Consider the following 18,088-nt stretch of genomic DNA (forward strand, 5'->3'; position numbering starts at 1 on the left):
CTGTAATTCTAATATTAACCGGGTTTCCATCCAAACGTGAAGTGAAATCTTGTCAAAGTTTGACAAACAAAAAACTGCTAAAACATGTGCTTCGTCATGGTCTTGTTTTGAGTCCACTGAATCTTTACCTTAAATGAATGTATTTTTTCTTTTGGGTGGAGTGTTTTGTTAGTCTCCTGACACACCTTTTTATTTTACATCACTCATTCTTAAAATAGGCTCATTTCAATACGTATTTGCATTTCTGACAAACCTGAAATATGTTGGTGCAGGTACTCCAATTTCAAGCTGGAATGTATTTGTATTTGTGCTCTCATTCTTGACTGATTACTCATTGACACTTTCTGCTCCTCCCAAACCACCTCACCGCATGCTAAAAGTGTCAACAATGAACTGGCATATTTATTTAAAGGGATAGTTCACCCAAACATTTTAAATCTGTAAGTATTTATACTCACCCTCATGTTGGTCCAACCCCGTAAGACTAGTTCATATTCTAAACACAAATTAAGATACGATGAAATCTGAGAGCTGGAACACTCCATTAATATCAAGATGTGCAGTTATGGCTACTATCATCAATGAGGTGATATTCATAAGACATCACCTATTAAATCAGAGCTAATACCCTGAATGAGATCAGTGAATAACACTAAATATGCAAATGTGCTACACGGCTTCCTTCACTTCAACACACAATAAAATAGAGAAAACAAGCATTTTAATTAAGCATAAGAAAAACATCTGATCATAGAAATGTAGATATGTTGCATAAGATTTGCAATTCAGTCACGTCATGTTTACTAATACAGCACGTTAAACAAGAGATCGCTTCAATTCAGCAGTTTACCGTATTAAACATGAAAAACAGTGTACAAATACAACTTCATTTTCCGCTGTGAAGCAGCTCTCCAGTGTGTTCGTGTTTTCACGATTGACTTCAGTTCAGTGAACTTAAAATAAAAAGAAAGTGCTAAATACACATAAAAGTTTGAACTAATTTGTTAAACTGAAGTTTGTCCAACGCAAACCAATTTATAATTTGTAGCATTATGTTTACAGTGCAATTTAAGTAGTGTAAGTTAACACCATTTAGTTTTCACACATAAAATATGAACAAACATAAACTGTTAGAGAAACCGTTAGTCGATAGCCAATTGACCTAAATTTAACAATCTTATAGCACTAAACACATACAATACACAAGATATTATTGTTTATGATCTCTAAAAGATGTTCAAGTCAGTCACCAATCTTAATTTTCTTTTTGTTCCTTCTTCTCTTTCTCCTTCTCTTGTGTTTGTCCTCAGCATTCATCTCATGATCTTCATCCTCCTCATCCTCACTTCTGTTTGTTCCTCTTCCATTTCTGTTTCTTTCCTCCAAAAAATATGACAATCCCATCCCCAACAAAACCCCACAGCCCACTGAAAAGATGAGGCTTTCGGCTTCTGCCTCGTGTTTGGCTCTTGTACTTCGGGCAGTTTCTGCTGCTACAGCCGCTGATATGATGGCTGAAACAGTTGCTCCAGTTAGTCCAGCTACAGCGACTCCAGAGACACACTTCACACCGGAGATCCTCACCACTGCATTCGCTGCCATCCCCCCGACAGCCGGTAATGCCATCGCAGCCAAACTGCCTCTGAAGACGCCCACAGACTGAAGCCCAGTCCATAAGAGTGAAAGTCCACTTTCCCCAAGTGCACTATATGCCAATCTAGCACTGACACCCAGTAAAAGCACTGGAAATCCAATGGCACTTAAAGCTCCAGTCGCCTCAATTACGCCTGTGTGAAGACACTGATCTGCCATATCTGTTGCTTTCCCAACTGGACTCTTGTGTGTCTCTTTTCCACCTGAATGCTTCTGGCTCTGGAGTGAGAGTGCGTTTTCGTGTCGTTTACCTGATTAACCTGTTGAAGAGCAAATATTGTGTCGAGGTGAAAGCAGATTTTAGCGTACCGATGACTCCCATAAACTGCCGGTGCACTCTCTACTCGCTATCTGTCCTTGCTGGAGAGCTATTGAAATGGAAACCGCTGATTCCCTCACTCTGGCCTGCATAGTTTGATATATTTAGACACACACAGAGCAGTGGTGCAACAAGGTTACTTATGCAGAAGTGTGTTATTTGTAACTAATCATCTCACATTAAACTCATATTTACATTTTGCCATGCCACAGTTACAATCTAAACTAAACTTTAAAGTGTAGCTTCTCTTCTTTCAAAGTTCTTCTATTATTATATTTTCTTTCCATAAGGGCTGTCACTGTGCATCTATTTCACATATTATTAATTTGACGCACACATTATCAAACACACATTGTAGTACATATGATATACTTTGTCCTGTTAAAGGAGTAGTTCACTTTTGAAAAAACTTTTGCTGATAATTTACTCACCCCCATGTCATCCAAGATGTCCATGTCTTTCTTTCCTCAGTCGAAAGAAATTAAGGTTTTTGATGAAAACATTCCAGGATTTTCTCCATATAATGGACTTCAATGGGAACCAGACGGTCCAAGGTCCGAAAGACAGTTAATAACAGTTTCAGATGCAGCTTAAAATGTCTTTAAACGACACCAAATAGAAAAGGTGATCTGATGGTGATGGTTGTGTTTTAACATAATCATTAATTCACAATCATTTGACCTGAATCACTAAACTCATATAGAACCTAATTCTGAGTTTCAGGTTTATGTTATTAATTATAGCAGCAGTGATCTTGCACAGCATAACATTTTTAACGTTTACAAATGTGTTTAAAATAATTTCATAAAATTTACTCTTCTTTCATTTTTTAAGACACACAGCCAATCAATAATTAGCCTGTGAATATCAACAATGGTGACAATCATAAAGCATGTTGCAGTGCATTCTGGGTGCCACCAATCAAAACTCATTCATGGCTCCCATCATGCATTGCTGCATGAATAAATAATGAGCTTATATTCAGAGATGATCTGTTTGTCACCATTGCTGAGATTCATATGCTAATTCTAGATGTCTGTGTGTTCCTACATAATTTTTTTATTTAATTTGATAGTTTAGAATTTAATTTTACAGCGATTCAGGTCAATTAATGGTTATGTTAAAACACAACCAACACCATCAGATCACCTTTTCTATTTGTTCATCTGGCATTTATATGCATACAGCAGCCATACAAAACCTAAAGTTAATGAATTAAGGGTCAAGAGCCCAACTAAAGCAAACACTGATCTCCATAATGGTGACTTAAAAGATACGTTTTTCTCCTTCAGTGATTCTGCTTGTTATCATCAGGTGTCTTCAATAATGCTCAATCATCACTCAATTATTCACTTAATTATCTCATTAACTTTAACACTGCTTCAGTGTTCATTTAACTCTCTGGTCAGAGTTTATATAATTCACACTTTAAGTGTTAATTTAACGCTGGGGATTTTGCTGTGGACGGACCTGTTTTAGGTAGGCTATGTGTATTTGAATTTGAATTAGAAGAGGAAACGGACTTGGGTTGATACTTCCTTTTCAGAATGATGGACACACAACTTCTCCATAAACATCTAAACACACACATATCATCTCCAGTCAGCCGTGTCAGGTGAGCATCACTGAATATCAGATTATTTCAGGTAATTTCTTATTTCAGTCTCTTTGGGGTCACGGACTGACGTGATTTATGTTTTAGTCAGCACTCTTAAGCAATTTAGAGTATTATGAAAGAAATCTTTATGAATTTCACAATTTCACACTCTAAGAAGAAAAGGTTCTATATAGAACCTTAAAAGGTTCTAAAGCGCTACGTATTTGGAACCCCTAAATTGCAATGCATGTGAATGATCACAAAATTCAAGATATGGGGGTTAAAAATGTCATTAATCAATATCACACGAAGAGTGCCATTTCAGTTTTTATCCTCCAAAAATCTGCATGATTAAAATGTGATATTAAGTTACTAAAACAGTTTAATAAACAAAAATTTAATAACAACTACAAAATGTTGCAGAATAATGTAATATATGTATGAATAATAACCTATAAAGAACCTTTGTACCAAAAGTGTTCTTTCTTGTCATTATTGAACCTTTTTTAGCATAAAATGTATATAGAATTATTTTTTCTAAAAGTGCAGGTGTGATGTTTTTGGAAACTATGTGTGATGATTAATTTATATTTTCTGTTACCTGTTTAGGCTTACTATATGGTTTTCAATTACCCTGAAAATATTTGACATCTGGGAATCATTTCATGCTTTATTTAATTATTCTTTGACAATATATGATTATAACGCATTAATAGAATTTAAATTCATAAATGCAGAGCATATTTGGAATGTTTGACAAAAAGAGGAAACAAACAGCAGGAATGCGTCAGTGGTAAACTAATTTTTTTCTCCATCTGTAATGGAAACTCGCCCTCTGGTGTGGCTTTTGGATAAAAAGAAATAGATCAGACTGTCAGAATTGACAATGGCTTCCTCTCCTCAAAAAGGTGAGTATTTTGTAATTTTTAGCATTTAAAGGTTGGTTCACACTGCCTAAAAAACATGTATGAGAAATATATAATTTAATAAAATACATATTCATTTGCTTGAATTTTTCCCGTTCATATTTAATGTCAGGTTTTATAAGAGTTATACCTATGATTTTACTGATTAAAGTTCCCCTGTTGACAGTATTTTATCTCTTAAAACTCATCTTTGATCATCAAAATATTTAAATTTAAATATTTCAAGTTTTTTTTCTTAAATTATATATATATATATATATATATATATATATATATATATATATTAGTCATGCATTAAAAATAGCTTGAATGTAACACCCTTGCTTCATTTAGTGTGCATGGGACATGAATATGTAAATTAACCCCGCCTCCACTCACTCACACACTTTATTTTGATGGTCCTTCTGAACATTCTGTTCACTAACAATATATTTGCAAACACACACACACACACACACACACACACACACACACACACGTTCTCTTTCTGTTCACAAACAAAATTAAGACTTAGTGGCGCCACCGTGTGTCTCTAAATGATTACACACTTATATACTCATTTATAACTATATTCCATACTGTAAACTCGTCAATACAGTGAAATTTCCTAGTAAAGTTCTGCAACAAACTAAAGTCATGCATAAATGTCTCGATTAATTTGTTTGTTTTCTCTCTCTCTCTAAACTGTAAAGGAAACTCATCATCTGAACTGTTTTATATAAAGAGAAATACACCGGAATGACCAAACTGACAATGGCACCTTCTCTTCTCCTCATATTTTATGACAGATGATTAATGTAGTTTTCTCAAAATCAATATTATTGATTTTTTCCTTTGTATTTCCTGACAGGTTTTCTAAGAGCACAGACTATCATCTCTGTTATGCTGTGTAAGTCAATAAGCAGTGTTTTTGCTCAATTCTTGCTTATCGTTTTTTTGTTGTGACAATAACACATAAGCAGGCCCACATGTTTGTTTAATAAATATTAAGGCTAACTTTATAATGCGTTTCCAAAAATTAAACCATTTTACCATATTTAAAACCTCCCCAAACTCAACACAGAAGATAGTAATAAGACTTCTCAGTCAACACGTGAGATCATGTCAGTAATATATATGAGCTCATTGAATTCAAAATGTTGAGCAGGATGAGAGCAAACAGTATAATCTCTCATTATAATATAATATTATATTATAATATAATATAATAATAAGCGTTCATTATAATATGAATCTCAACCATGGTAACAATCAAAAGTTTAATGCAACAGCGCATGCTTGGTTCCAGGATAGTATAAAACACCCAGCATGCACTGCTGCATGAATAAAAAAAATATTGCCACCATTGTTGAGATTAATGTGCTAAATTTTTATATCGTTGTGTTTCCGCAAGTTAGCGTAGCTCTTTTTTTTGGTTTATGTATGACGTGTTAAAAAATTATTCGTAATTTATTGCTGTGGTTTCACGGTGGTCGTAATGTAACAGTTTTTTTAAGGATTAAACTCTGAATGAGTGAGAATGAATTCTTTAGTAAATGAACAGAAAATATGATGATTTCTATATTTTGACAAATCCAATCATTAACAGTGCAAGATAAAAAGACAAGTGAAATTAGATAACTCGAGTTTTATTGCATTTTTACAGTAAATAACTGGCAAAAGTGTTGCGAGTATTTATAAGGTCTAACAGTGTATGTAAATGTGGTCTTTTAAAAAAATGAATAACTTGCAATGCGTTTTTCGAAGACCTAAAAGCAATGTTGTAATTTTACAACAGAAGACTGAGCTGTGATGTTATTCATGTACTGGACAGCCAAGAGTTTAATAGAGTTCACCTAAAATTTTCTGATTCAAATCTTTTGTAATTTGTTAATTAATTTGTATTTGCTATCATTTTTTATCTCAGATCTCCTGGCCTCTGTGACTGTCACACACGAGACAACCTCCTTCGGTAATTTATTGTGCTGAATTGTCCAGTTTTCCTCAGCTTGTGTCTGCAGACAATGTAGAAATTTATTCTGACCGCTATTAAATCTCGGGAAATCAATGTGTTTCTGGAGATTCGTCATTTTTTTCTACATTCTTGAAGGATGTCTGTGATCGGCTATTATAACGTTCACTTCTGCTGTGTTACTCAAGATTGGCAGTTTTGCTTCCCCATTATAAAGTAATATTTTGTTAATTGGAAATTACCATAGATAGGAATGACTAAAGCTGCACTTCTGGATAGAATTTATAGCAAGAATATTTTATTAACAATAACATGTCATTGTTGCTTAATATATTTTCACTACATCTAATCTGTCAGAGCCCTGCAACAACTACACTGTGCTGGACAATCCATGGAGATCCATCAATAATGGATATAACTCCTACTGTGACCAGTCTGTCTCCTGGAGCGGCTGGTATCGTCTCTTCATTAACGGCCTGAGCGCTCATATCCCAGACACGTGTGTTGCGAGGTCCAGATGTGGCACGAATGTTGCAATGTGGATCCGTGGTGGACACCCAACAGTAACAGATGGAGTCGTCACTCGAGATGTCTGCGGTGACGTCGGGAGTGACTGCTGCTATTACAGGTCTTCTTCCATTAAAGTCAAAGCCTGTCCAGGAGATTATTATGTCTATGAGCTGGTCAATCCAACTTTCTGTCCTTCAGCATACTGTGCAGGTAATTATATTCACATGAGCTCTTTCGACACATTCATGATATTTGTGTTTCAGTTGATTAATCATTATTCATCCAAACTTTCAGACACTGGCAGCATTAACACCAGCCCTACAACTGTCACACCAGTGACCATCTCAACTGGTAATGTAACACACTGTGAACGATGATCTGTAACAGTGAATATGAGTGGGTGTGTTTGTGACAGAGTCTCTAAAATTAGAGCCAGACCGATATTATCGGCCGATATTAGGCATTTTCCATAATATCGGTATCGGCAGTTATAATGGCCGATAAATGAATATTTAAAAAATAAAATAAAAACGGACGAAACACGCTTCAATCATCTCTCCTTGGCCTGTTATGTTGAAAATGTATGTTTTACAACGTGCAGTATGTTATCTATTGCTAAATTATGGCTCATCATAGACTAGCTAACCACAAAGCTAGCTAATGCCACTATCATCAGTGGAAGACCGCTAATGTTAACATTAATGAGCTTGGAAACCACAAACTTTTTCTGCCTAAATAAAGTAATGATTACTGTATTCATATAGCTAGCATATCTCTAGTTACAGTCCCTGCATTGTAAAATGTAAGTTATACTTGCGAGGAGTGAACATTTAGACATAGAAAAAAAGTATCAAACGTATCTTGTGCAGAAAAGTTAGATTTTCTTTTACACGTGTGTGAAATCCAACAATATTAAAAAAAAAAAAAATAAATAAAAAAAAATATCGGCCGATATATCGGATTTTAAAACCCAAAAATATCTGTATAGGCCTTCAAAATCCTTTATCGGTCGGGCTCTACTCTAAAAAGAGACGTATGAAAAAAACAACACACTCCATGTGTTAATGGCATTTTGACACAAGTTGTGTAACTATAACACATTAGTGTATAAAAGGTTTCAAAACACTTCAGTTTAAGAGGAATAACAGGTAGCACAAAATGTGCAGTCTTTATAAACACAGTAGCCAAACTGGAATTTAGCTTTCAAAAGCAACTCTTCTTAATATTTGTCTTCATGAAGAACACAGTATTTCAACATCTGAGTCTGATCTAACATCTGTTATTGTTCAAGTTTCTTCACAGCGGGTCACTTCTACAACTTCTCGTTCTACATCCACTGGTGAGGATGATGCTGAAATGGACTATGATATTAAAATGCAACCCTCCATAGTTAATGTCTTCATGAACAACACAGAACTGACTTTAAATATGACTTTACATGCAGTACTTCCGCATCTGAGTCAGACTTAAACGCTGTTTTTGTCTTTTATTGGTTGTGTTGGTTCAGTTCCTTTAAACACGGTCACTTCCACAACATCTACTACTCCCACTACTACTACAGGTGAATGAATGAGTTGCCAAACTGGAATGTGGTTTTCAAAAGAAGCACCTCATATTAATTGTCTTCATGAAAAACACAGTAATGTAGCATCTATTTCAATACGTTTTTGTTTCAGGTCCTTTAGCGTCAATCACTTCCACAACATCTACCAGTCATACTTCTTCAGGTTAGTGTAATATTGGATTTCATCCAAGTTTGTCTTTGGTGACAACATATGTTATACAACCACAGACAACAATTATTTTAACGACGGGCAGTTTGCACAGAAATGTAAGATTTTATTCCATCCTCACCTTGTCATGATTTGAAATCCGTTAAATAAACAGACAACGCGTCATCGCGCGCTGCTTTGTCGACGGTGGCCGCGGTGCGACACTAGGCTGGTGTTGCCAGATTGGGTGTTTTTTAGCTACATATTAAGGCCGGTTTACGTGTGTTTTCGCCTGGAAGGCACAATAGAAATCTGGCACCCTATTCTGAGAAGAGCGTGCGTTCACAGACACCAGAATGAACAAGTTCACAGTAACGTTCATCATGGCAGTAATACAGTACACATTCATGATATTTGTGTTTCTGTTGATTAATCATTATTTAACCAAACTTTCAGACACTGGCAGCATTAACACCAGCCCTACAACTGTCACACCAGTGACCATCTCAACTGGTAATGTAGCACACTGTGTCTCTAAGCTGGTAATGCTGTTTGTGGAGTTGTTTAATCCTCCTCTGCTGAGATCTTCACAGATTTAATGTCTTCTTTGTATCTTCATCTGATTTGACTGGAAGTCAGTTGTAGTTCTTGTGTTTCTCTTTCCTTCAGTGATTCTGCTTGTTAACAGCAGGGCAGGTGTTTATCACTAATACTCAATCATCACCCTATTAGTCACTTAATTATCTCATTAACTTTAACACTGCTTCAGTGTCACTTTAACACTCTGTAGAGTGGGATATACTCTGGGCAGTGTTGAATTAGGCTAATTTATAACAAGAATTTGATAATTATCGATATTTTAGAACTAAATTTATGCAGAGTTGAGGAGTGACTTACGTGTAATAAAATTAATGTAATTGTATTTAGTTGTATTACTGAGGTAAAATGTTTAATTCAGTTAGTTACTAATCAAATTAAAAAGAAATTGCTTTGCATTGCTAAAGGAATCCAAATAAAGTAATCCACATTTATAACGGGTAACTTATAACAGTCAGCAATTACATTTCCATTTCCAAAGTATCCTTCCCAATGCTGAATGTATGTGAGATTCAACACATTCTTTCTGTTGTGTGACTTTGTCACTTCATGTCATTCCAATTCAAATTCAACTTCAACGGAGTTAATTCAATTCAAATTCAAACAAATGAATTGAATGGAGGCCAATTCTGAAATTCTGAATTTTGCACAAGCCTGCAGATGACGAATATCTGAATGACTTTAATGATACATATCTTTCTATCTCTCCCTCAGTATCTTTGGACACTACACTATACATACTATATGCTCTCGGTGGTCTGATCATAGCAGTAATCGTACTTCTAGTTGGATTGATCGCTGTTAATCAGTACTACAGGAAAAAACTCAAGACATCAGCAAGTACATGTACAAATAAGCCATGTCTACCATCAGCATAATTAAAACAACAAAAAGATTTGACCTATGGATTTCTTTGTTTTGATATTTCCATAGGCAGTGTGATGCCTGTCAACAAGCAAAATAAAAGCAGAGATGAACAGAAGAGTAATGCCAACGATGTTGTAAGTCGCTCACTGACCTTAAAAATAAGCTAAAAACCCAACTTAGTAGGCCTATTCAAGGCAAGGCAAGTTTATTTCATACACAATGGTAATTCAAAGTGCTTTACATAGAAGAAATAAAAATAATCAAAAGAAATCATTATGTGTTTAATCACCCAGCAGTTTTGTTTTCTTGATGCAGGAAGACAGTGTGTACGAGAATGAAAAGAGCACTCAGATGAAACCTATCAACAGACCTGAAGTCCCAAAGAGCCAAGGACATACAGTCTATGGGAATGTACAGCCCAGTGTTGGCCAGTCACATGGACTCTATGAGAATTGCTGATCCTAGTATTACAGGGGTCATGAACTGCATTTGTAACGTTCTCTGAAGTCAACTTATAATGTTATCAAGATTTTACGTCACAAAACATCCTACACTGTAAAAAAATATTTTCAAGATTTGTAATCACAACATATTTTCTTTTGTCAAATCAACTTAAATAATTAATTTAGTTGAGATAATTTATTATTTTGAGTTTTTGATGATTAAATTAATCTCCTTCATTGTATTAACTCACTTTTTCCAGTTCAATCAACTTAAAATTTTAATTTTTACAGTGTAATATAGAAGTATAATTCACTGTAAAAAATATTGTTGGTTTAACTTAAAAAAGTAAGTAACCTGGTTGCCTTATAATTTTAAGTTGATTGAACTGGAAAAAGTGAGTTAATACAATGAAGGAGAATGATTTAATCATCAGAAACTTAAAATTATATGTTATCTGAACTAAATAAATTATTTAAGTTGATTTGACAAAAGAAAAAATGTTGTGATTACTACACTGTAAAAAATATTGTTGGTTTAACTTAAAAAAGTAAGTAACCTGGGTTGCCTTAAAATTTTAAGTTGATTGAACTGGAAAAAGGGAGTTAATACAATGAAGGAGATTAATTTAATCATCAGAAACTCAAAATAATAAGTTATCTCAACTAAATAAATTATTATAAATTATATGTTGTGATAACAAATCTTGAAAATATTTTTTTTTACAGTGTGGTTAGGAACGCCGATAACAAAACAATAGATATATCCCCTCTCCTGTCCCAATCACATACAAAGTACCACAACACAATGTAGTGTCAAAAGATAAGCTTTTTTATTTACGCAGAAAAAACAGAAAGCGTGAATCTTCAGGAGGGGTTCAAGCCAAAATAACAAACCAAAAGGAATTCGACCTAACAAGGAATTGAACATTACCTAACAAATGAAAATCCCCAAAAGAAAATACAACAATCGCCCCTTACTCCCTAGCTAGCCAGTAACCAAGAGAAAATGTTTAAAAAAGAAAAGAATGGCAACCTCCTTCTAAATAAACATTCAAACATAAGTTTGGTGACATAACTCAGAGACAGAGTAAACAAAGAAGAATAAATGTAAATCAATAAACAAAAGAAAATAAACTTACGACATTCAAAAGTGTCTTCATAATTACACCGCGAGGAAAACTCACTTGATTATAGCAACACTGTCCTTGAAAATCTTCAAGATGTATAATTTGAAATCTGGACGTCAATTCATTCTGCTATTGTAATGCTTCTTTTTTATTTATTTATTTTTTTTACTGGAAAACAGCGAATACATTTTTTCTAATTACTATTATTGTGACTGTTAAATGGCCTGTTAAAGGTGTCAGCTTCACTCGTGATTAGATGCAGATATTGCTTTCATTTGTTTGAACATTTATTAAAGTTTCACAATCTGAATTTAATTAAATGTTAATTAGGAAGCAGTGATTAATAAAGCTAATGTTACTCACATTTGTGAACAGCAATCAATGCATACCTACAGTTTAAGGAGTCCGACTGCACCAAGAAAATAAAGGAGAATAATAAATTTGGGATTCTTCCTATTTATCTGACATGATAAAATTCAAATGCAAAGATGTATTATGCATGACTGAGCGGATGCCTGTGACGGTGGATCAAATTTCATTATTTATGAGGACGTGCCTTTTTCATTTCTGCTGTTTCATACTGCATTTCTCATCTCTGACCGCCATAATCAGTTGAACGATTCTTACATTTAAATGGAGCTAAAGGTCAAAATAAACCTGCATTTTGGCATAACATTAAACTTACAAATGAAATGCATGTGTTGTTTCATGAATGAAAAGCACTGGACTAATGTGAGATTACAGGAGACCAATAACATTGTAATTTATTTAATGGACACAGACCATAAAATATATTTTTAGAAAATTTTGCCAACAGGATTTAACCAACACGGTATTGTTTATCGTGAAATTTATACGCGGAAATGAGTTTTTAACATGCATATGATACGCACGGTTTAGTAGTGTTGGGTAGGATTAGTGTTGCGTGTGTATTACACGCAATAAAGTGCACGTGAAAACTGCGTATGCACGCAAAAACTAATTTTCGCATGTTGCACGATAAAAAATGGATGCTATAGAGACACATTTTCATGAGATCAGGCTGATTTGATTTGAACACACACTGTGTGATGTTGAGGTTGGCACTGAGAAGATTTGTGTGAGGGTTAGATTTAGATCAAATATAATTAGCTCTATATAAAAACCATAAATTGTTGATGAAGAATCCCACTATATAAAAGTGTGTGTGTGTGAATTATTAAGATGAATGCAGCCGGTTAGGGAAAAATTGATTAACAAAGAAAATGCATTCATTCATATTTAATGTGTTTATAGCCCTATAGCTACGACTGCACACACACACAAACACACACACAAACTTTACTTGTATCCAAATGTGAACACTTACACACAATTGCTTACATCCAATGCGGACATTTTACAGATAGGCCTAATTATGAATACCATTGTAAAAGAAACATGTTTAAAAAGCAAATGCTTAAGTCAACCAGATACTGAACCAAATGTATATTGCGTAGCCTACACAGTGTTTTGAACTGAAAACTTAAATCCAGATGTGCTAAAGCATCTTTCTCCACTTACAGCCATTCAAAAGGAGCCGTGTAATCAAAGAAAAATATGACCTGTAATTTTGAGTAGCATTTTCCATGCATGTCTTTGCTTTCTGTTTCTAGACTTTCTGCGTGTGATGAGAACAGGGATGCAGTGTCTGGATGACTTTAAATCACAGTCATTATAGCACAAACGACCGCTAAAAGCTTATCAGGAGGCAGACAGGCGCTTACATAAACTGCATTTTACACTATATTACTTTACATTCATTCATTTACAATCAAAAATCCTTTTTGTAGTAGGCTACAGTGCTGTAAGCATGCTAATCCACACGTACATCACTGCTTATCGGTGATTTACGAGGTCCATTTCACTGGAAGTTATCTCAGTGTACAATAAGCCAACTCAATGGGGTTTGCAACACAAACTCACTCCTTCAGTTCATTCACCGAGCAGACGAGATACACGAAGACGGACACTTCCAATTAAAAACTTAAACTCAAAGTAAATAAACAACTTAGGCTACATGAATCCCCGTGACTATCATTGACGCGGCAGGCGCGCGTGACGAACGCTGCGATTAGAAACACACAAGAAGCATTATCACACACGTTTGCTAGATTATGTGGAGACACAAGCCAGACAAACGGTTTGTCATCAATTAAACACATTAAACACTGACAGATGGTCGAGAACACGAAGGGAATGGGAGTCAGGAGTTTGTATGCAGCTCGTGCAAAAGGACGATAAGAACTGGACAATACATCAGATTTAAAACATAATCTCAGATATTTCTGTCACTACAGCTTTATGAGGTCATTGTTGTTTACACTGAAAGCTCACAAATATATATTTTTTTAATATAGCCTATAAAATGTATATGGTGATCTGTTACCAGATATCACATAAAAAACTATGTTCGATGGTTGCAAATGTTGTCATTATGTGACTTACCAACAGTTAATTGCATCGCTTCCCTTTAATTCATAAAAATCCTCTCCCGTGGGCTCAGTAAAGTGTCCATATGCACACTTCAGCATCTTAATGGAAGAAATATGTCATCCAGGTAGGCTATGTTTGTCTACTGCGAATTCAGTATACTTTTAGCGACTATGTGATTTCGACTACAGTAGGCTACGTTGATTTCACACAGCCGCCATTTTGAAATCAAAACAATGCCTGAAGCTGCTGCCGCGATTTACATTATTGCATGTTAATATCCAATATGTATTCATTCCTGCTTCTTTTTTTACGTTCTGAATTACATATAAAACATATTTTAAAATGATTTTCACTGCAGCCTAAATAGCAGTGTTGTAGTCGAGACCACCTCACGAGTCCGAGTCGACACCGAGACCAGAGAGAGTCGAGTCCGAGTCAAGACCGAGTCCATAGAGAGTCGAGTCCGAGACCAGAGACGGTCGAGTCCGAGTCGAGACCGAGACCAGTGAGGGTTGATTACCTAATTTACTTTTATTTACTTAGAGAAATCATTTTTATTTTTTTTACTGAATTTACTTAGACTTTAAAAAATATGATCAGTTTAGGGTAAAAAGGCCACATAGTAGGTGGTGTTAAAAGTAATTTTATTACAATTTGTCATGCGCAGTTGCGCACTAGAAAATCACCAATCACTTGGTCGTGTCAATCAATTTAAATAAATATTTTATTAACATACATTAATAATCATGAAAAATATTTTTAATTGAACTCGAGTGGACTCTGGAATAATTCCGAGTCCTAAAAAAAATAAAAATGTTCGAGTACGAGTCAATTCCGAGTCCAAATGCACACGAGTCCATGACCAAGACCATTAAAATATGGTCTCGAGACCGAGTCCGAGTCTCGAGTACTACAACTCTGCTAAATAGTCTAATGAAAGAAATGTGTACATTTTTAGAATAACTAATTTCTACATTAAGCAACAATACGCTCTCGCATTCGAGACTCTCCTATGATTAAAGTTGACACTTTCGGTTTTCTTCCCACCGGAGTGATTGCATTCGAGTATTATCCAGCTGGTCATGAGATTCACCCATGAGGTCACCAGCTCACTGTAAAATAAAGCCATTTTTTATTAGACTTCAGGGATCTTCATCGCAAACCCATTTGAAACAGATTTCTCAAAAGTGCTCACATATTAATTTATTCAAGGCAGAACCCTTCAGTTCATTCAGTTAAGCTTAACTAGCCCTACATCGGTTCAGTCAGATTTAGATCTGCAGGTTGTAGTGAGTTTTAATCAGGATATCTGTGCGAAACTGCAAAAATATGGAGAAAAATCCTGGAATGTTTTCCTCAAAACCTTAATTTCTTTTTGACTGAAGAAAGAAAGACATGAACATCTTGGATGACGTGGAGTAAATTATCATGGCAATTTAATTCTGAAGTGAACTAACCCTTTAAGTAGAACGTTGCAAAATCACTTTTTAAAGCTAGGAACGTTTCAAATGTTTCAAAGCTAAACCTGTTTGCCTGACCGTACAGAATTGGAGTTTATCTTCCTCTGTAAAATCAGGTGTACCGCAGTAATACCGCAGTAAATGAACTAAAGATCTGAGCTACACGAGGGAATGTATCTGAATCTTTTGTAAATGACGCAATTACAATCTCAGTCAATGATCCGTTCATCTGTAAATCAAGGCTGAGGAAATGACGCCGGTGAAACGTGAAGTGGAGCTCTGATGTTTGATCAGTCCATATGAAACACACAGATTACTGCATCATAAAGAGAGAGAGACTGAGCTTCAGCAAATGACCTGAGAGGGAGAAGAAGATCCATCCCTCACTTCAGAAGGCCTTTATTACATACAGTGTGTGTGTGTGTGTAGTTCAGAGATGTCCACATGAAACAGTAAATCAAACCCCTCCACAACAGACTAAACATCCAGGCTCAGGGAGTTTTATTTTCTCAACTTTCCTTTCGATTTCTGCATCTTTTTTTTTGCTCCCCCGTTACTTCATGTTCTCACAGGCAATAACAAAAGTGATTTACACATGTACCGTAATTCAACCCTTCCATACGAATTCTTTCCACAAAGCACAGAACAACACTCAAATGAAGCAGATGCGTGAGATCACGATCACATGACGTCCAGGACTCCACACCAAGCTCCGTGTTTATGATGCTGCATTATCCGTACGTGAAGCTTTACATACAGTCGTTTAGATTTAGCTGTCAGGTTTGAACTAAATCAATCTCATCGTTTAAATGTGAATCTTATAAACAAACAACAAAAAAATGTAAATCATTAGCAGCATAACAGGTTTGGCTTCTGATTGGTCAATACAGTGTTATGTAAATCAGGACTAAATCTTCAAGCAGAAGGATGGCATTTGACACTAAACTACTTGTTTTATAAACCCTCTAGTCTTTTGTTGTTGGTTTATACTGTGAATACAATGCGTCGCTTTATAACACACTTTGGCAATATATACTCATATACTTAATATAATCTCTTGTACCTTCATATATATATATATATTTCAGCTGCAGCTGTCAAGGTGTAATTTCTCATTTTCATTCAAATGAAATAAACAAATAAAAATAAATAAAAATTACAAAAAAACAGCAAAATGTTAACTGAAATAAAAACAAAAATTACACAAATAAAAACAAATTCTGTAACGTATACAATAAGGTCTCATTTAACAAAATTAGTTAAAATATTAAATAATAAAATTTTTTTTTACAACATTCATTAATTTTTGTTATTGTTAGTTAATGGTTGCGCATTATTAGTTCATATTAGTTCACAATGCATTAACTAATGTTAATCAACTATTGATTAAAAATAAATATTAGTAAATGTACATTTATATTAATAAATGCTGTAGAAGTGTTGTTAATTTTTAGTTCATGTTAAAATGAAACCTTATTGTAAAGTGTTTCCCCAATTCAAAATCGTAATAAAATGTATAATAGTTACTCATCATAACATTCTTGGATCACCAATCCACTGCGATCTAAAACTGGGTTTCTGAAGCTGAAGCAAAATTCGAGAAATGCTGCTTTAGATCATATAAGTGATGCATATTCATAAATATTTATTTTCATGATTTAACAACCACCTCTAGTACCTTATAACTTCAGAAAATACCGCATCATGAACAGGGAGAATGTTCCAGTCTTCCAAGTCTTCACTTAAACACAGATTTTTTTTTTTATAATCCCAGAAGCCTAAAGAACATTCACAAGCTCTCAATTGAGCTGCTTTTTTGTGAATAGTGGGAAGTGTGTGAGATCGGCACTTCAGTGAAGTGTGTGGATACACATATAGCATGTAAACAGCAGCTTTACACAGTACGCTTCCAATGCGGATCTGCTTGCATTTGACAGTGTTTATTAAAGCATTTGGTCACGATACCCAGCGAACAGCCCATGTGAAACACCAAACTCAGGCTTACTGATGCAGAGCGACTGATGATGATGTCCTTAGTTAGTGACACAGAACTGAATTCTGGACGGGTGTTTTGGTGAGCGTTTCTTAAAGCAATTTTAACTCCCCAGAGGGTAAATAACCACGTTTTTTCATTGGCACTGAATGATAAGTGTCTTGTTGTTCCTTCATAATGAGTCACGAAGCAGCTTTCCAGACCCTTCACCCTCTCTGGTCCTCTCTGGTGGAATAATAATGCAGAAACCATCATCGCATCTTCAAGAAGCAGCATTTTCTCTTCCCTCATTTGTCCGCAGCTCTAGTTTGTTTCCAATTCCAACTAATCCAATGAAGATGGCATTATATACTGAGAATATTGTTCTTCTTATGCTATATTGTAAGTCACTTAGATAAAAGCGGCTGCTAAATGCGTAACTGTAATTGGTATTTTCAATACCGTGTTAAGTGGTTTCTAGGTGGTTGCAACAACAACAA

General features: G+C 35.0%; 1 protein-coding gene and 2 long non-coding RNA genes across 3 annotated transcripts; all 3 read left to right on the forward strand.

The window, feature by feature from the left end:
* The first annotated feature begins 3,566 nt into the window (after positions 1–3,566).
* Positions 3,567–6,446, forward strand: LOC148978451 (uncharacterized). The gene is made up of 4 exons (XR_016169002.1): positions 3,567–3,618; positions 4,429–4,477; positions 5,346–5,384; positions 6,402–6,446. It is a non-coding gene; the product is annotated as an uncharacterized LOC148978451 (long non-coding RNA).
* Positions 6,447–6,806: 360 nt separating this feature from the next.
* LOC120460094 (uncharacterized) lies at positions 6,807–10,610 on the forward strand. Its single transcript, XM_089132790.1, has 6 exons — positions 6,807–7,166; positions 7,251–7,307; positions 9,125–9,181; positions 9,980–10,105; positions 10,199–10,266; positions 10,448–10,610. The coding sequence occupies exons 1-6, from the start codon at positions 6,983–6,985 to the stop codon at positions 10,589–10,591; spliced, it is 636 nt and encodes a 211-aa protein (XP_088988916.1). The 5' UTR covers positions 6,807–6,982; the 3' UTR covers positions 10,592–10,610.
* On the forward strand, positions 8,178–8,744 carry LOC120460426 (uncharacterized). The gene is made up of 3 exons (XR_005617951.2): positions 8,178–8,295; positions 8,464–8,517; positions 8,633–8,744. It is a non-coding gene; the product is annotated as an uncharacterized LOC120460426 (long non-coding RNA).
* Positions 10,611–18,088: the final 7,478 nt, after the last annotated feature.

The sequence above is a fragment of the Pimephales promelas genome, chromosome 6 (assembly GCF_988280905.1).
Source record: "Pimephales promelas chromosome 6, fPimPro1.hap1.1, whole genome shotgun sequence".
Classification (NCBI taxonomy): domain Eukaryota; kingdom Metazoa; phylum Chordata; class Actinopteri; order Cypriniformes; family Leuciscidae; genus Pimephales; species Pimephales promelas.